Source organism: Micromys minutus (genome assembly GCF_963924665.1).
Source record: "Micromys minutus genome assembly, chromosome: 9".
Taxonomy (NCBI): domain Eukaryota; kingdom Metazoa; phylum Chordata; class Mammalia; order Rodentia; family Muridae; genus Micromys; species Micromys minutus.
Window position 1 is genome coordinate 62,275,609 of NC_137978.1, and position 15,192 is coordinate 62,290,800.

The following is a 15,192-nucleotide window of genomic DNA, read 5'->3' on the forward strand; positions in this document are numbered from 1 at the left end:
ATGTTTCTTTGTTGTTATTTTTTTAATTTATTTATTTTATGTATGTGAGTAATCAGTTAATCAGTTGCTCTCTTCAGACATCAGATCCCATTACAGATGGCTGTGAGCCACCATATGGTTGCTGGGAACTGAACTCAGGACCTCTGGAAGAGCAGTCAGTGCTCTTAACCACTGAGCCACCTCTCCAGCCTCGATGTTTCCTTGTTAAATTTAATCCCAAAGATTCTTTATCAATGGAAACTTGTGTGTACTAACACCTTGGACTCAATAACCCTTCAGTTTTACCCAGTGCCTTAGAAACCTGTGTCAGGAGCCGCCTGCAGCTAAATGCTCAGGGTCAAGCGGCTTCCTCCAGCTGGAAGATATAATAACCAGTCAAGAACACATTTCCATCTCTTTATGAAAGACAACACAGAAAAGGTAGAAACATAGGACATTTAACTTTCAGGCTTACAGCCCAAGAGAAATGTGGAGAAAATACAACAGAGAGACATGTTCCCTTCAGCCCAAGCAGTGAAGTAAGTGTGTGCTTTGCAGGAGTTGAAAACCAATGTTTGTAGCATTTGAGACAAGATCTGCTCCCTGCATCGCTTAAGTTTGTCTCAATCTGCTGGATACTTTTTTTTTTTTCTGTTAGTCTCTCCTATTGAGTACTGGGAATCAAACTCAGATTATCAGGTATGACTGTTTGGTGTCTTTGAGCCATGTAAAGGGTTCTAAGATAGGGTTTTTGTTTGTTTTTTGTATTGTCTTAAGATGTTTGATTTCTTGTTTTTTTAAAGGCTAGAGGCTCATTTTAAAAATATTTATTTTATATATGTTAGTACACTGACACACTGTCTTCAGACACAACAGAAGATGGTTGCTGGGAATTGAACTCAGGACCCTTGGAAAAGCAGTCTGTGCTCTTAACCAATGAGCCATCTCTCTAGCCCATTGTTTGATTTTTTTTTTTTTTTTTTTTTTTTTTTTTGCTTGTTTTGTTTTGTATTGTTTTTTGAGACAGGTTTTACTCTTTGTAATTTGTCTGTCCAGGAACTAGCTCTGCAGATTAAAGGCCTGCACCAGCGAGGCCTGACTGGCTATCATCACTCACTTTTACTCTTTTTTTTTTTTTTTGAGACAAGGTCTCATCATTTTGCCCTGACTTAGAATTCACTGTGCAGACCAGGTAAGCCTTGAACTCAGACATCTGCCTTTCTCTACCTCCCCACAGCTGTGGTTAAACACCAGCTTCATTTTCTTGATCAGAAAGGTAAAATGGCTCCACCCACCACTTCCGGACGTTTGCCACGTCACCGTGGAATATTACTAGTCTAGACCTTTGAGAAATGCCTCGGGACTACATAAAACCCCAAACTCTTAATCAATAGGATGGGTCTCAAGAATCCAAGAATCCAAGAATCCAGAGAGGTTTCATCTAGAACACTGGCAGGGGGAAAGAGGTATTATTAAATCTTTCAAGAAAGGAACATTAACAGGGATGAAGAATGAACCCACCCTAAGCCAGCACATCAGAAAAATAAGTAAAGTTCTAGTGTAGGGTGGAGTGGCTGGGTGGGTGTCGCACAAAGGTACTGCCTTTACTTCGTGAGAGCTAGATAGTAGGACTCCGTACTCTCCACACAATAACAAATGATTAGGTAATATTAAGGAAAAGTTCACTTCCCCTTGGCTACCTCGGCCTGGGACTCGCGACAGCAAGGACAAAAGGACGGGGTCACCTTGGCGGATGGCACCAGACAGCTAGGACCAGACTTTGGGGGGGAAGGACGCTCAGTGCGCAGGCGCAGGATCCCGTGAGCCTCCCCCCCACCACCGCCACCGCCAATTCCACGCGGTTGCGAGGCCCCCAGGCCACGCACCAACGTTTCCACACAGCCTGGGGCTCCAGCACCTCCCGGTGGGGGGAGGCCCACTGGAGGGGCGAGGCGCGAAGGTCATCAGCAAGGTCGTGGGCCGGACGTGCGGCGCCGCAGCCACGCCGAGTGCGTGTGGGACTCGGAGTACGTGCCGCGGGCTCAAGCCCTCATGCCCGCCGCAGAGCCCCGCCCCGCATCCGGGCTCCGCAGACCCTCAGCTGGGCCCCCGGTTCCCAGCGGGAGGCTGGCCCGGCATTCCCGCTATGCCTCAGGCAGGCAATGCCCAGCCAGGCAGGACAACCCCCACCCCCGTGCCCTCGCCCCTAGTTTGGGCAGGCCAAGCGGCCGCCTGGGTCACGCTCTTCTATTGGAGTGACGGCACACTGAACCAATAGAGTGGCGGGGCGGAGGGAGGGCGGGCTCGAAAGGGGGGAACTGGGCGGGGCCTAACTAGCAGGATAGGAAGTCAGAGTGGGAGGTGCTTAGTGCTGCTCTGGTACAGGGTCGCGCTCTCGTCTGTCCTTAAAGCTCTCTCCGGTGTCTACAGAACCCTCTTTCCTTCCTTCGCAGCGATCCGACTGCCAGGTATGGTCCGTGTTCCTCTCGGGGATCTTACCTACCAGCTCCACTTGGGGGTGCAGTGGCCGCGTGCACCCCCTAGCCTGGGCACGAGCCGCTACCTGGGAAGCACTCGGGTCAGCCTCGTGGAAGGACGCAGGCTCTTGGAGGGTGGAGGTTCAAGCCCAGTGATGATCACCGAGCTTCAGGGTTTCAGTGTATACGGGTTCCCAAGCCGACAAGGGAAATACCGGCCAGGGATGATCGCGGTTGAGAAGAAAAAATTAACTTTTATATCTATGTATACAAGGTTTTGGAGGGAGAGAGCGACTTAACCCCCCCTCACACCGTTGATCATTAAATCCCTTCTCAAAATGGAAGGGCCAGAAATAAGGATGCCCAAGAGGCAGAGCGCCCCACCCTAGTAAATCTTGCCTAGGCTGTGCCTCCTGGACCGCAGTCGAGCGTCACTGGGCGGGAGTGGTCCAACCCATCTCTGCTCTGGAATATTTCTCACCAGTGAGTGTCGGTTAGGTACTTACAGGAAATTGCAGAAGTCTCGTTGTATGATGGGGAAGCCTGATAGAGACCCCGACTAAGTTAGGCAAGAGCTTCGAGCTTCCTGGGTAGCTGCTAGCTGGCCATGAGCGGATTTAAGATGTATTTGAGGAAATTTCCTGTTCATTCTGGCCTAGGCAATGTGGTGCCTTGGCTGACTTGCTTTCGGGGTAGGCCAGAGCCAATCAGTGGTGATAAGCCTGACCGATTGGTCCACTTTCCTGTCCTTGGTCTGGCATTCAATCCAGACAAAGGACGGAGTGGGTGAGAACTTCTGACTTTTGTTAAGTACGTTTGCTGCCTAGCCTAAAGATCCAAGCTAGTTACAAATGGTGAAAGGAAGGACCAACTCCTACAAGTTGTAATGTCTCTGCAGTGCGCTGTGGCACGTGGGTACTTCCTCCGCCCCCATAAAGGAACCAGGCCTGGTGATGCACACATGAAAATCTAGCACTAGGGATTCTGAGGCTGGAGGATCGCTATGAGTTCAGGCTAACGTAGAATGCGAAAGTGTGAGACGGAAAGTATGGTATTTAAACCCAGCCTGGTCTACAAAATGTTCATGAAACTTGGCACAGTAAAATTATTGATGTTTTGGAAATGGAGATAAGAAAGGGATTGAGGAATAGTAAGTAGGTATTGTAACATAGTGGGTTAGTGCATAAAGATCCTTTGTCTTAGCGAAGACAAGAGCACAGAAGTAGCTTCTATTGAAACAAGAGCATGGCTTTTCTTCAGTGCTTACCAGAAAAGATGTGGGGGCCTAGTTAGGTAACAACATCCAAATGCTAATTTGTCTCCTTGTCTCATCCAATTTAGTTCTAGAACCCACTTGGTAAGTTTCTTCCTTGGAAGCCCTGCAGGGAAAGAAGTAAGAAAGTGGAATTCTTTTAAGACTTGCTGTCTGTTGCCCAATATCCTCTTCCTCTCAGGATGTTTTATAATTAAACACCTACTTTGGATACCTTTTAAAAGTGAGACAAAGTGCCCCTTTGAAATGTACTAGCCAGAAGAGTCGTAGCTCTTGCAAAAATATGGCGGCAATTGAACCCAGGACTGCCCACGTGCTAGGGAAGCTAGCCTGTGCCACTGGGCTGAGAATGGTAGTAGTTGGGAGCCACAGGCCCAGCAGCTTGGGGTTCTGGCTTCCTCTCGGTTTCTTACTGGTTATCAAATCTGTGTCACCTGAGTGCTCTGCCCTTGCCTTGGGTGCAGTTTGATGGGTTGAGGTGTCTTTTTCCACAATTACTGACAGAACACTTAGGTTCAGAGGACTTATCTGCAGGAGCGGTTTTTTTCATTGTGCCATGTGGACCTTATGCTTGGCAGGAAGAACAATCTAGAACCTGCTCTGTAAGAAGCAGTCCTCACTCCCCAGACCCTCACTGATAAGCAACCTTAACCTATGTCACACTTTATAAGGTAATAATATATGAACTGTTTTTTCCCCTCTACAGAAATTCACCATGTCTATTCTCAAGATCTTTGCCCGAGAGATCTTTGATTCCCGTGGAAATCCCACTGTTGAGGTGGATCTCTACACAGCCAAAGGTACACACCCACGTTGTTTCCTGGTTTCTTCTGCCACAGCTTATTGAGAACCGTCAGGGTGGCAGTTCTGTCTGCTCTGATACCTCTGATGCCTTCTGGGATTACAGGCATCTGCTGCCCTGACTGACAGGATGTGGGTTGGGGCAGGGAAATAAGGGCTTAAAGCACAGGTTCCTGGGGTGGGGGGTTGAGAGCTAAGCATGCTTTGTGATTCAGTGAGCCAATGGAGAGTGAAAGGACATTTCTTCCCACGTGGAAAGGAAGGAGAAAGTGGTGGCCGTGCTCTCATGGAAAAGGCTGGAAGCTCTGCTTTTTATTCTAGGACAAGCTTCCCATAGGGAGGGAAACATTAGACTGGGCGCCTGTTACAAGGGAGTGAGATATAGTTGGGCAGAGCACTTGCTTAGTAAGAGGGAAGCCCTAAAGTCAAATCACTGCATTGCAAAAAAGGAATTGGCAGGGTGTGGTGACTAATCCCTTTAATCTCCACACTTGGACCTGCTACAGGAAAGAGGATTGCCAGTTTTGAGACTAGCCTGGGTTACAATAGTAAGGCCCTGATTCCTCTACAAAACAAACCAAAAGAATCCCATCTGTGCTAATTCCAGCATCAGTATTTAGTATGCATGTAGTGGGTGCATACTCCTAAGCACAGGAGCTCACCAGTCAGGTCTGAGTCATGTGTGACTCAAGCACCAGTGCCCAGCCCTACCTACCCTTGTCCCATCCCCCAGGAAATGAAAGGTTCTCACAAGAGCCAGCTTGTGTGCCACAGTTACTGTGTTCTGGCAGTTTCCTGTTGAATACCAAGAATGCTAGCTAGCATCAGGTGTCGGATAGCAGGGGGTGGCTCCATCTGCTGGTGATGTCGCACATGACATGGTGTCCCCATTGCAGGGAATGGCTCCATCTGCTGGTGCAGCCTTACACAAAGTCAAACACATGGGAGGGCATCTAACTGTAGCTCTTTATGCTTTCACCTGCCAACTAAAAGCACTATTTATGATAATTGGTTTGTTTTGCCATAAGACTTCCTGTATGTGTAGCCCACACCGGTGCTGAGATTACAGTTGTGGACCACGAGAGTTGGCCTAAATATCTGAGCACCTGCGGAGGTTGTTCAGTTGGGGGAATGCCTGCTGTGCAGACACGAGGCTCAGGGTCCAATTCCCAGCACCCACAAAAACCAGGGCTAGCAGTAGCGCAGGAGAGACAGGACATCAGCCAGTGCTGGTAAATTGGTGAGCTCCAGGCTCAGTGAAGCCCTGAGTCAAAAAAAGGTGTACAGAGCATGGCTTCAACATGTTTTAGATGGAAGTGAATGATATTTTATCTATTGTCTATATTACTGAGGGTTGAACTCCGGCCTTGGTAAACTATGCAGATAGCACTGAGTCATGTTTTGGGAGAGGGCGTCCCCAGAGCCAAAGGCAGAGGCAGGTACTTGAGAGACACCTTCTAGTTCAACATCTATAGGATGGAAAGTGGGGTTTATGTATTAGCCCAGTCTGTGTAGTATGCAAACCTGCCCGTGTATTTTTTGCCACTGACAAGCCTTGCCTGACCAAGGCCAGAGCCATGTGGAAATGTAGGAAGCCAGGGCACATTGCAAACAAGGCTACCTTGCAGGTCCCTCAAGCAATCGTGGTCACTTTAGCACTGTTTAGTGGGTCTGTGTTCAGTCTGTATAGTGAGTGGTGTGGAAGGAAGCCATAGTGCTGAGTGTATTCGCTAACTGGGGGCTTGGACGTGAGCTACAGGTATGATTGTGTGGTCGGTTTGTTTGCCTGATTTTTTTTTTTCTTTCTTTTTTTTCCCCATCCCACCTTTCTTTTTTTAAAAAGATAAGACTTGCTTTGGTCCTAGTTGGCTTCAGACAGCGATCCTGCTGCCTCAGCCTCCTGTGTATTGGGATTACAGGCAGGTGCCACGCCCAATACTGAATTTTGCACCTCTGTTTCAGGTCTCTTCCGAGCTGCAGTGCCCAGCGGTGCGTCCACTGGCATCTATGAAGCCCTGGAACTCCGAGACAATGATAAGACCCGCTTCATGGGGAAGGGTAAGGATGTCACCAGCTCTTGCCCTTCTCCGGGTATTCACCCATAGCACTGCCGTCATGTAGGAAATCCGGCAGGGTAGCTTACCGATGCCCACCTTCCTAAGCCTGGGAGACTGGCACAGAAATGCTAGGAGACTGGTTGCTAATATCCCTTCCTCCCAGAAGGAGCTGAGGCATGTCATGGGGGTGGGGAGGCGATTCTGTTTGCTTTTCTGTTGCCCAGTGGATTGGGTGGCAGGCAGGCCTTTACCCTTAGTGTGGCCTTTATTATGTAAATGAACTCTGCCTTGGGTGCTGAAGACATCTTAGAGTTAGGCCCTGCCCTTTTCCCTGATACAGTATTAGCCCTGTAAACTGTGTGTGGTCTTTCTAAAAAATGACTGTTAATGCACCAATAGTGGTGAGGGCAGCAATTGGGGGAACATGTCCGAAGAGAGGGAAGAGTGTGTCTGCGCGGTCTCAGGGCTTAGGAGAAGCCTGACGTCTGGAGCGCTCCTGCCTCTGTCTTTGCTTTCTTTCCTCTGTGTCCTCTGAAGCCTGTTCTCTCCTGAGTCTCTTTCCTTCTATTCACTTCTAATGGGCAGGCGTCTCCAGACCTGTTAAGTATGTTAATGAGTTCCTGGCACCAGCCTTGTGCACTCAGGTAACAAGCTGGGCATCCTGGTGTGCAGCTGGTCTTCCCAGTGCATGGTCTTGAACTAACACCCTCATAGCACTCTGGGCTGATGGCTCTTGGTGTGGCTCTAACCCTCTGGGGTGCTAGGGAAGAGCACTCAGACTGGGCCAGAAAGCCCCGTTCTGGGGGAAGTGAGGGATGGGGGTTAACGACATCCTGTGGAGGCTTTGGGCTTCTGGGCCCATGACTCAGGTGCTCCAGCAAGGCTGCTCAAGCCTATGTACTGTAATTGTGTAAGTAATTTCATGATTGTTCCTTCTAGGTGTCTCAAAGGCTGTTGAGCACATCAATAACACTATTGCACCTGCTCTGGTTAGCAAGGTAGGACCCATCTCCTGGTAACTCCTGTGTACCCATGCCACCAGAGCAAGGAGCAGGCCTCTCCTGACAATAGCTTATTCTGAGAGCTTTTAGAAGCCGGCAGGACTCCCTCTTGCATGAGTCTAACCTGCCTGTTGCCAGTGTGTGTGCCTTTGCTTCTGAAAGTGCCTGAAACTGGACCAGACTGGGGCAGGGTGGGGGATGCTTGACATAGTTTGTCACGTGGGACATTGTCCATGGCCGATATGTGGACTTCTGGACTTCGGAGATTATTGCTCTGTTGGGGTGGCTTTATTACAGACTGGGTGGGACTGGGGATGATCCTCTGTGTAGACTATATTCCCAACACTGTAAAGTAGGTGGTAGCAGGTGCCATCTTATTTGATGTATGCCTATTGTGTGCAAAGCCCTGAATTCAATCCTTTCCCCACCTAAAAGAACTCTTCCTTTGAGGCTAGAAAAGCTCAGTAGGACAGCACTTGCCCTTCCAGAGGATCCGAGCTTGGTCTGGTGGCTCACAACCAGCTGTGAGGGAAATAAGCCCATAGATTTGTCCAGAATAGTGTACCTTTGTAGTCCTTTCCAAACCATGTTAACACCTAGTTCCTCCCACTCAAATTCACAGATTCACCCTGTACCATCCATTTTGTCCCCAGCGAGCCTGTGATTGGTTCTGTTCGTCTGGTCTCCAGACACTTGCTCTTTACACAGTGGCCTGTGCCCTCTGCTCCAGTGTCTGGGGCACCTCATACTCCTTGTTCATTGTCCCTTCATCCCCAGGCCTTCCTCAGACACTGCTGAGGAGGTTCAGCCTTCCTTCAGCGCTGCCTCGGCAAACGAGCGGGGCGGCGCCCTGGGATGCGGTTCTTGTACATAGTGTTTTGTGAGTAAAATGGTCTGAGCAAGGTGATCCTGGGCAAGCTGTGTACCCATACATTCTCACCAGACAATGGTCTCCTGTCCTTTGTCTGGTCCAAGATCAACAGCATTAGAGACAGCCTCTGCAGACTGCTGCTTGCTTGAATGAACAATACGCTTTATGAATTTTTATACAAGAGCACCGTGTTTGTGGTGACACTTCATAGCATATTCCACGCACTTGTGTCTTGTGTGTGACCTTGACAGCCCAGGTAGACTATTCTCCAGTGGAGCCAAGGAAGTTCCTGGAGCTGTTAATGAGAACAAGTCAAGTGTGGCTCTGTTTTCTCCTGCTTTACCCCTTCAGGGCGTTTGGAACTGGATTGAGCCTGGCTTTGCAAACATTGAGAGGCTCCATCTCTGAGCTTTACTCCCAGGCCCTTGGCTATAGACTTAGTGCATATAATTCTGAAATGTTGCTTGGCGGGAGAGTGAGACTCAGATGTTAGCCTTAGCGCTTACCTTCTGTCTCCCTACAGAAAGTGAATGTTGTGGAGCAAGAGAAGATTGACAAGCTGATGATCGAGATGGACGGCACCGAGAATAAATGTGAGTTGCCGGTGGAGCCTCTCCTTGGTCAGAAGCAGCTTTGTAGTCAAGCGATTTTTGAATCTGCCGTGACTGGGGCTGTTTTGCAGGAGGGCAGGAGGGTCCATTTCAGCAGGTCAGAGGGAAAGAGGCTGAGGCAGCATCTGCTCACTATTTTCATTTTATTCTAGCCAAATTTGGTGCAAATGCCATCCTGGGAGTGTCCCTGGCTGTCTGCAAGGCTGGTGCTGTGGAAAAGGGGGTCCCCCTTTACCGTCACATTGCTGACTTGGCTGGCAACCCTGAAGTTATCCTGCCTGTCCCAGTGAGTGACTTGGAAACTTGCTAAGGCTGTCTTGTTTCATTTCTGTGCTGCAGTAAAATATCTCAGGAAAAAGCAACTGGAGAAAGTATTTGGTTTACCATGTTATTGATTCTAGTCCTTCATAATAGGGAAGTTGGGGCAGCAATGGCTCCTTGTTTTTGTTTGATAGTCAGAGCAGAGGTGACATTAGGCTGAGTGGGCCTTTTATTTAGTCTCAGCATTTGGGATGCAGAAGCCAGGTGGACAGCCTGAATTTGAGGCTAGCCTGATCTCCAGGGTAGAGTGTGGCCCAGGGGTTGGTAGGGATAGTGAATGCAGAATGCCTTCACCCTTACAGAGTCTAGAACCTAGGGACTGGTGCTGCCCATAATGGGCTGCTTTTACTCATCAGTCAACCTAATCAATCAAGGCATTGTCCCCACACATGCAAAGAGCCCAATGATCTAGATCCCTCTATAAACTTTCTATGTGCTCTTAAACTGTGTTGGGATGACAGTAATACTAACATTGTGGGACTGCAGTATCATATCCATAGGTACACATAAGGACCCTGTTCCTTATTACGTGTTTTTGACACCCAGCATAGTGAGTAAGATAAGACATTTTCAGAAGAGTCCTAGTGAGCGTTTGGGGACCACCATGACTTTTTGGGCAAGGTTCATACCGACTGAATGGTAGCTGGTGAGTTCAGAGGCTTCACACCCTAGGTGGGTGTGCCTTGGCTTCCCTGGCTGGTAACATGGCTCTCTCTACTCCAGGCTTTCAATGTGATCAACGGGGGTTCTCACGCTGGCAACAAGCTGGCCATGCAAGAGTTCATGATCCTGCCTGTGGGAGCATCCAGTTTCCGGGAAGCCATGCGCATTGGAGCGGAGGTTTACCACAACCTGAAGAATGTCATTAAGGAGAAGTACGGGAAAGACGCCACCAATGTGGGTGATGAGGGTGGATTCGCACCTAACATCCTGGAGAACAAAGAAGGTAAAGGCATTGGGAGCTCAGACCTGCCACTTTGGGTTTTTTGGGTTTTGTCTTTGCCATTTTATTGGGTAGCTTGAGGTAGGTCCTAGATCCCCTAGAACTGGATAAAGATAGTACTATACCATTGTGTGTGTTGGTAATTAATTGAATGAACCTGGAGACTCTGGAAGGCAGCCAGTGTGCCTACCCACTGAATCATCTCTCCAGCCTACGTACTAATTTGACTCCATTTTAATTTGTGTATGTGAGTCCAACTAGTATCAGCATCTCCTTCCACCATGACCTGAGGGATTGACTGGTTGGACTCAAACCTTTATCAGCTGTCTTATTTATAGTCACATTGTGACCTTTGACCTGTATAGAATGCATTTCTAGCTGGTGGAGTCTTTGGCAGGTAGCAGAAAGCATATCTGACTTGAGGTGGCCCTTGCTGAGGCTTCCCTTTTGGGTCCCTACCTGTTCAAGCCAGTCCAGGACAGAGTGTTGTACTCGTAAGACAGTCTTGGCAGCTGTTAGTGAAGCCTTACTTCTGTTACCCCCCTTGGCCTTGTCTCTCCAGCACTAGAGCTGCTCAAGACGGCAATTGCAAAGGCCGGCTACACTGATCAGGTCGTCATCGGCATGGATGTGGCTGCCTCTGAGTTCTACAGGGCTGGCAAGTACGACCTGGACTTCAAGTCTCCGGATGACCCCAGCCGCTACATCACACCTGACCAGCTGGCTGACCTGTATAAGTCCTTCATCAAGAACTACCCAGGTGAGTGTTCCAAGTGGTTTGTGAACATTTTAGTTGAGTGAAGTAGTACATAGAATGTATCATGCAGATGTTGAAGAGGGAAAGTCGCACCTTTGAGATATACCATGAGTTCACAGCCAGCCTCTTACTGCAAGGACCCTGTCTCAAAGCAGAATTAATCCCATCAAGAGACTGAGGCAGGAAGCTCAACAGACTATTCAATGACAGATTGTCTCAAACACATCATTTTTTAAAGAGATTGCAAACCCCTAGGCTCATAGAGAAAGGGAAGGGGAGAAGAGGTGTGAGGTTGGGGGGCCACAGACCAGGCTCATGCTAAAAGCAGGTCTCTTTTCTCAGTGGTGTCCATTGAAGACCCCTTTGACCAGGACGACTGGGACGCTTGGCAGAAGTTCACTGCCAGTGCAGGCATCCAGGTGGTGGGGGATGACCTCACAGTGACCAACCCTAAGCGGATTGCCAAGGCGGCGGGCGAGAAGTCCTGCAACTGCCTCCTGCTCAAAGTGAACCAGATCGGCTCTGTGACCGAGTCTCTGCAGGCGTGAGTATCCTGTGGAGGGGAGAGCCTTCTAGAGACTCTTGGGTGCTGCCAGTCAAGGGCATGCAACAGCAAGCACTGGGTTCCTTTGCTTCACTATGTAGACGCTGATGGTTTCTCTCTGGGTTAGTGGCTATGAGAAGTTTCCAGTGGAGGGTGGGGCACTGAGGCTGTAGCTCAGTCATGAATACCATTCAACACAAGGGCCGCAGGGTGCATCACATGATCTGACTCAATGCCCTTTCTTTAGGTGTAAGCTGGCCCAGTCCAATGGCTGGGGTGTCATGGTGTCCCATCGATCTGGGGAGACTGAGGATACTTTCATTGCTGACCTGGTGGTGGGGCTCTGTACTGGACAGGTAAGAGCTACCGACCTGGGTGCAGTTTTGGGGGTTGTTTTTTAAACCATGGCTGAAGGCAAGTCCTTTGTTCCCTGTTGCTTCTATAATGATGGTTTTTCCTTTGTCCTTCCAGATCAAGACTGGTGCCCCTTGCCGATCTGAGCGCCTGGCCAAGTACAATCAGATCCTTAGGTAAAGACACTTTCTGGTGGCAGTGGAAAGACAACTGGGTGGGCATGTGCTGCTGTTGGAAATCCCAAGCCAGGCACAGACAGTTGTTGGTTCACACTTATGCACACATTACAGTATGCTGCCACCTTCTGGTGGAAGGCAGAACAGGTCACCTTGAGTGTCCAGCCTCTTTGGGAGCTGAGTCAGATGTACCCACATCCCAGATGTGACCAGCATTTCTATGTAGTTCAGGCTGGTTCGGACTGTCTCCCAGTCTGATCTCAAAGTCAGCAATTTTTCTGTTTCCACTAACTGGACTAGAATTAACAAACAGGTTCCACTGCAGCCTCTTCCACAAAGAACTAACTTTGCTTTCTTTCTCTTCTGTTTGCCAAGAATCGAGGAAGAGCTGGGCAGCAAAGCCAAGTTTGCTGGCAGATCCTTCAGGAACCCGCTGGCCAAGTAAAGTACAGACTGGAGATCCCTCCAGCCACCAGCTCTGTCCCTGAAGTCATCCAGGCGGCTCAAGGCCAGCCCAGTGCTTGCCCCTCCCATGTCACTGCTCCTTTAGACGTCCACACCTGACCACCTGGAGCCCTGTTGGAGCCCAGCTTTGTAATCATGTGATCAGAATCTTGTTTCTGCCACCCGACTTCCCAGCTAGTGTCTGGAGCCCTCAGGACTCCAGTGTAATCTCTAGGGTGCCCACCATCAAGACTCCCCCAGTGGTTTACGTGCAAAAATAAAAGCTGCAGAAGCCTGAGTACTGAGCATCTCATTTGTGATGGCCTGGGTTGGAGGGGCCTAGAGGGTTCTTTTCTAAAAGGGACTGACTGCTGGAGCAGAGAGAGATCAGGCAGCTTCAGCCAAATGATCCAGATGACATTCAAATGGTCTGAGGTTAGAAGGACTCCTAGTAGAAAATGTGGGAGGTGCACAAACCTGTGGAAACCAGAGGAGTTATTTTCTTTACTAGTAAAGGAATCAAATTCTAGTCATTGGGTTGGAAGCACCTTGAACCACTGAGCCAAATCTCTGCCCCAAGCATGATTAAGCAGTAGTATGTTCAAGGCCAGGGGCACTACCTCACAGTGAGTACTTGGCAGTTTTGAGAAGGGAAAGTATCGTAGTGATGGTTCACATTTTAATCCCAGCAGAGGCTGGCTGTCTACAGAGTGAGTTCTATGACCACTAGAGCTTTGAAAAATTGTCTTCAGAAAACAGGTACTCAGAAACATAGCTTCATAGTACAGACCTAAAACAGTGTGTGAATGCAGTGTGGAGGATCTTTGTGTTTACACGAAAGGGGGTGGAGAGATGGCTCAGCTGGTGAGAGCAGCTACTATTCTTCCAGAGGCCCTAAGTTCAATTCCCAGCAACCACCTGGTAGCTCATAACCATCTTGTAATGGTATCCGATGCCCTCTTGTGGTGTGTCTGAGGACAGCAACAGTGTGCTCATAAGTAAAACTCTTAAAAAGTGAGCTGACAATGGGGTCCTCCCAAGGTTAGATGGATGGGTGTTCTGAGGACCCTCTATTGGATACCCATATTCACTGAGTCCTGTTGCACCTTATGGAGCAGAACCACTATGGGGCGTTCTTAGCTGCTGTCTTGTGTGATTGATTGTACTATGTGAACCTGTCACCCAGTCTGAAGCGAGTAGCAGCATACGTACAGCCTGAGGCTGCCCTTACCTTCAGGCAAACCAGGAGATCTAGCATTTATAAGGACCCTTGAAGTTATTTACTGGCTGGAGTACATACCTGCTGGTCAGTTAAATTTGGTTTTGCCTGCCACAATGACATGGCTTCACAGTGTTTGTGTAATCAGGGACCCTACACTAACAGTGAATACCCTTCAAATCTTACTATGCACTTTCCAAGTAACAACAGATTCGCACCATCCTCCCATGCAGGGGACTCACAGCCCTTGCAACATTTAACACCTCTGGTAGATTCTAAACCTGATGCTGTAGCCTGTACCTGTCTCCACACTTGAGAGAAGCCTAGAGAATTGCTATAAGTCTGAGGCTGACATGAAAATACATAGCAATACCTTGTCTGAGATTCAGAACAGAACTGTCTCAGTCTGGCTTTGAAACAAAGCTCACCTTGAACTCTGATATGCCCAGTGTGCCCAGCAAGTTTTATCCATACCATTTTATATTACATATATGATTCCATCTACTGATGTAGACCTGGAAATTCAGGGGCCCACAGAGCCTGGAAGAGGGTGTCCGACCCTCTGGAGCTGGAGTTTCAGTTTGTAATCTAGCTTCCATGGGGTTACACACTAAACTTGGGTCCTCTGTAAGAGCAAAGACACTAAACTAGTGAGTGTCCTCCAGCCTCAGATTTGGGGACATTTCTTGATTGCCAGATAATAGCATTTAGAGTTCGATCTAGAGTGATATTTTATAGCCTGCATGTGTGCCACCTGTGTGTCCGGTGCGCATGGAGGTCAGAAAAGGGCATTTAATCATCTGGAACTGGAATATAGAGCCACCATGTGGGTGCTGGGAACCAAACCCAGGTCCTCTGTAGAAACAGGTGCCCTTAATGGCTGAGCCATCTCTCCAGCCCTCATTTGTCACTGGAGGTGAGGACAAGCACAGAGGTTTCCTTTCCGTGGAGCCATGCAGTGAGCAAAGGCTGCTGGCTGGATACACTCCATTAGCGTTTGTTGGCTTCTCTGCTTCCTGTGTCGTGATCCACTTTTGCCAAAAAAAAAAAAAAAAAAGTATTTGCTGTCTGTGGCCTTAGAACAAAATTGTCCCAAGCAGTGGTTCTCCAAGGTGACCACATGAGAGTCTCCCAGGGCTCACCACAGAATCCCTTCCCCTTCCCCTACAGTCCAAGCCATGAGTCTTTGTTACAAAGCCCTCTGGCTGAGTAAGGCCAAGCTTAAAAACCACTAGCAGGAAGTGAATGGGTCCCAGGCTTATCAGTGACTAGGTAGGGCTAGAACTTGGAGCTTTCAAGGATACCTGGGAAGCAGCCAGGCTCCCATGAGCGCTCCCAGCCATGGGAATTTTGTTTGTAATGAA

General features: G+C 48.8%; 1 protein-coding gene across 2 annotated transcripts; it reads left to right on the top strand.

Moving 5' to 3' along the window:
- The first annotated feature begins 2,307 nt into the window (after positions 1 to 2,307).
- Positions 2,308 to 12,907, top strand: ENO1 (enolase 1). Of its 2 annotated transcripts, none has more exons than XM_080921413.1 (12): positions 2,308 to 2,447; positions 4,436 to 4,529; positions 6,493 to 6,588; positions 7,173 to 7,231; positions 8,983 to 9,052; positions 9,223 to 9,356; positions 10,115 to 10,337; positions 10,897 to 11,094; positions 11,434 to 11,635; positions 11,883 to 11,991; positions 12,107 to 12,165; positions 12,541 to 12,907. In XM_080921413.1, exons 2-12 carry the CDS (start codon positions 4,445 to 4,447, stop codon positions 12,608 to 12,610), a joined length of 1,305 nt encoding a protein of 434 aa, XP_080777539.1. In that variant the 5' UTR covers positions 2,308 to 2,447; positions 4,436 to 4,444; the 3' UTR covers positions 12,611 to 12,907. The 2 variants fall into 2 exon arrangements, with proteins under 2 accessions (XP_080777539.1, XP_080777538.1); XM_080921412.1 differs by lacking the exon at positions 7,173 to 7,231 and adding an exon at positions 7,527 to 7,585.
- Positions 12,908 to 15,192: the final 2,285 nt, after the last annotated feature.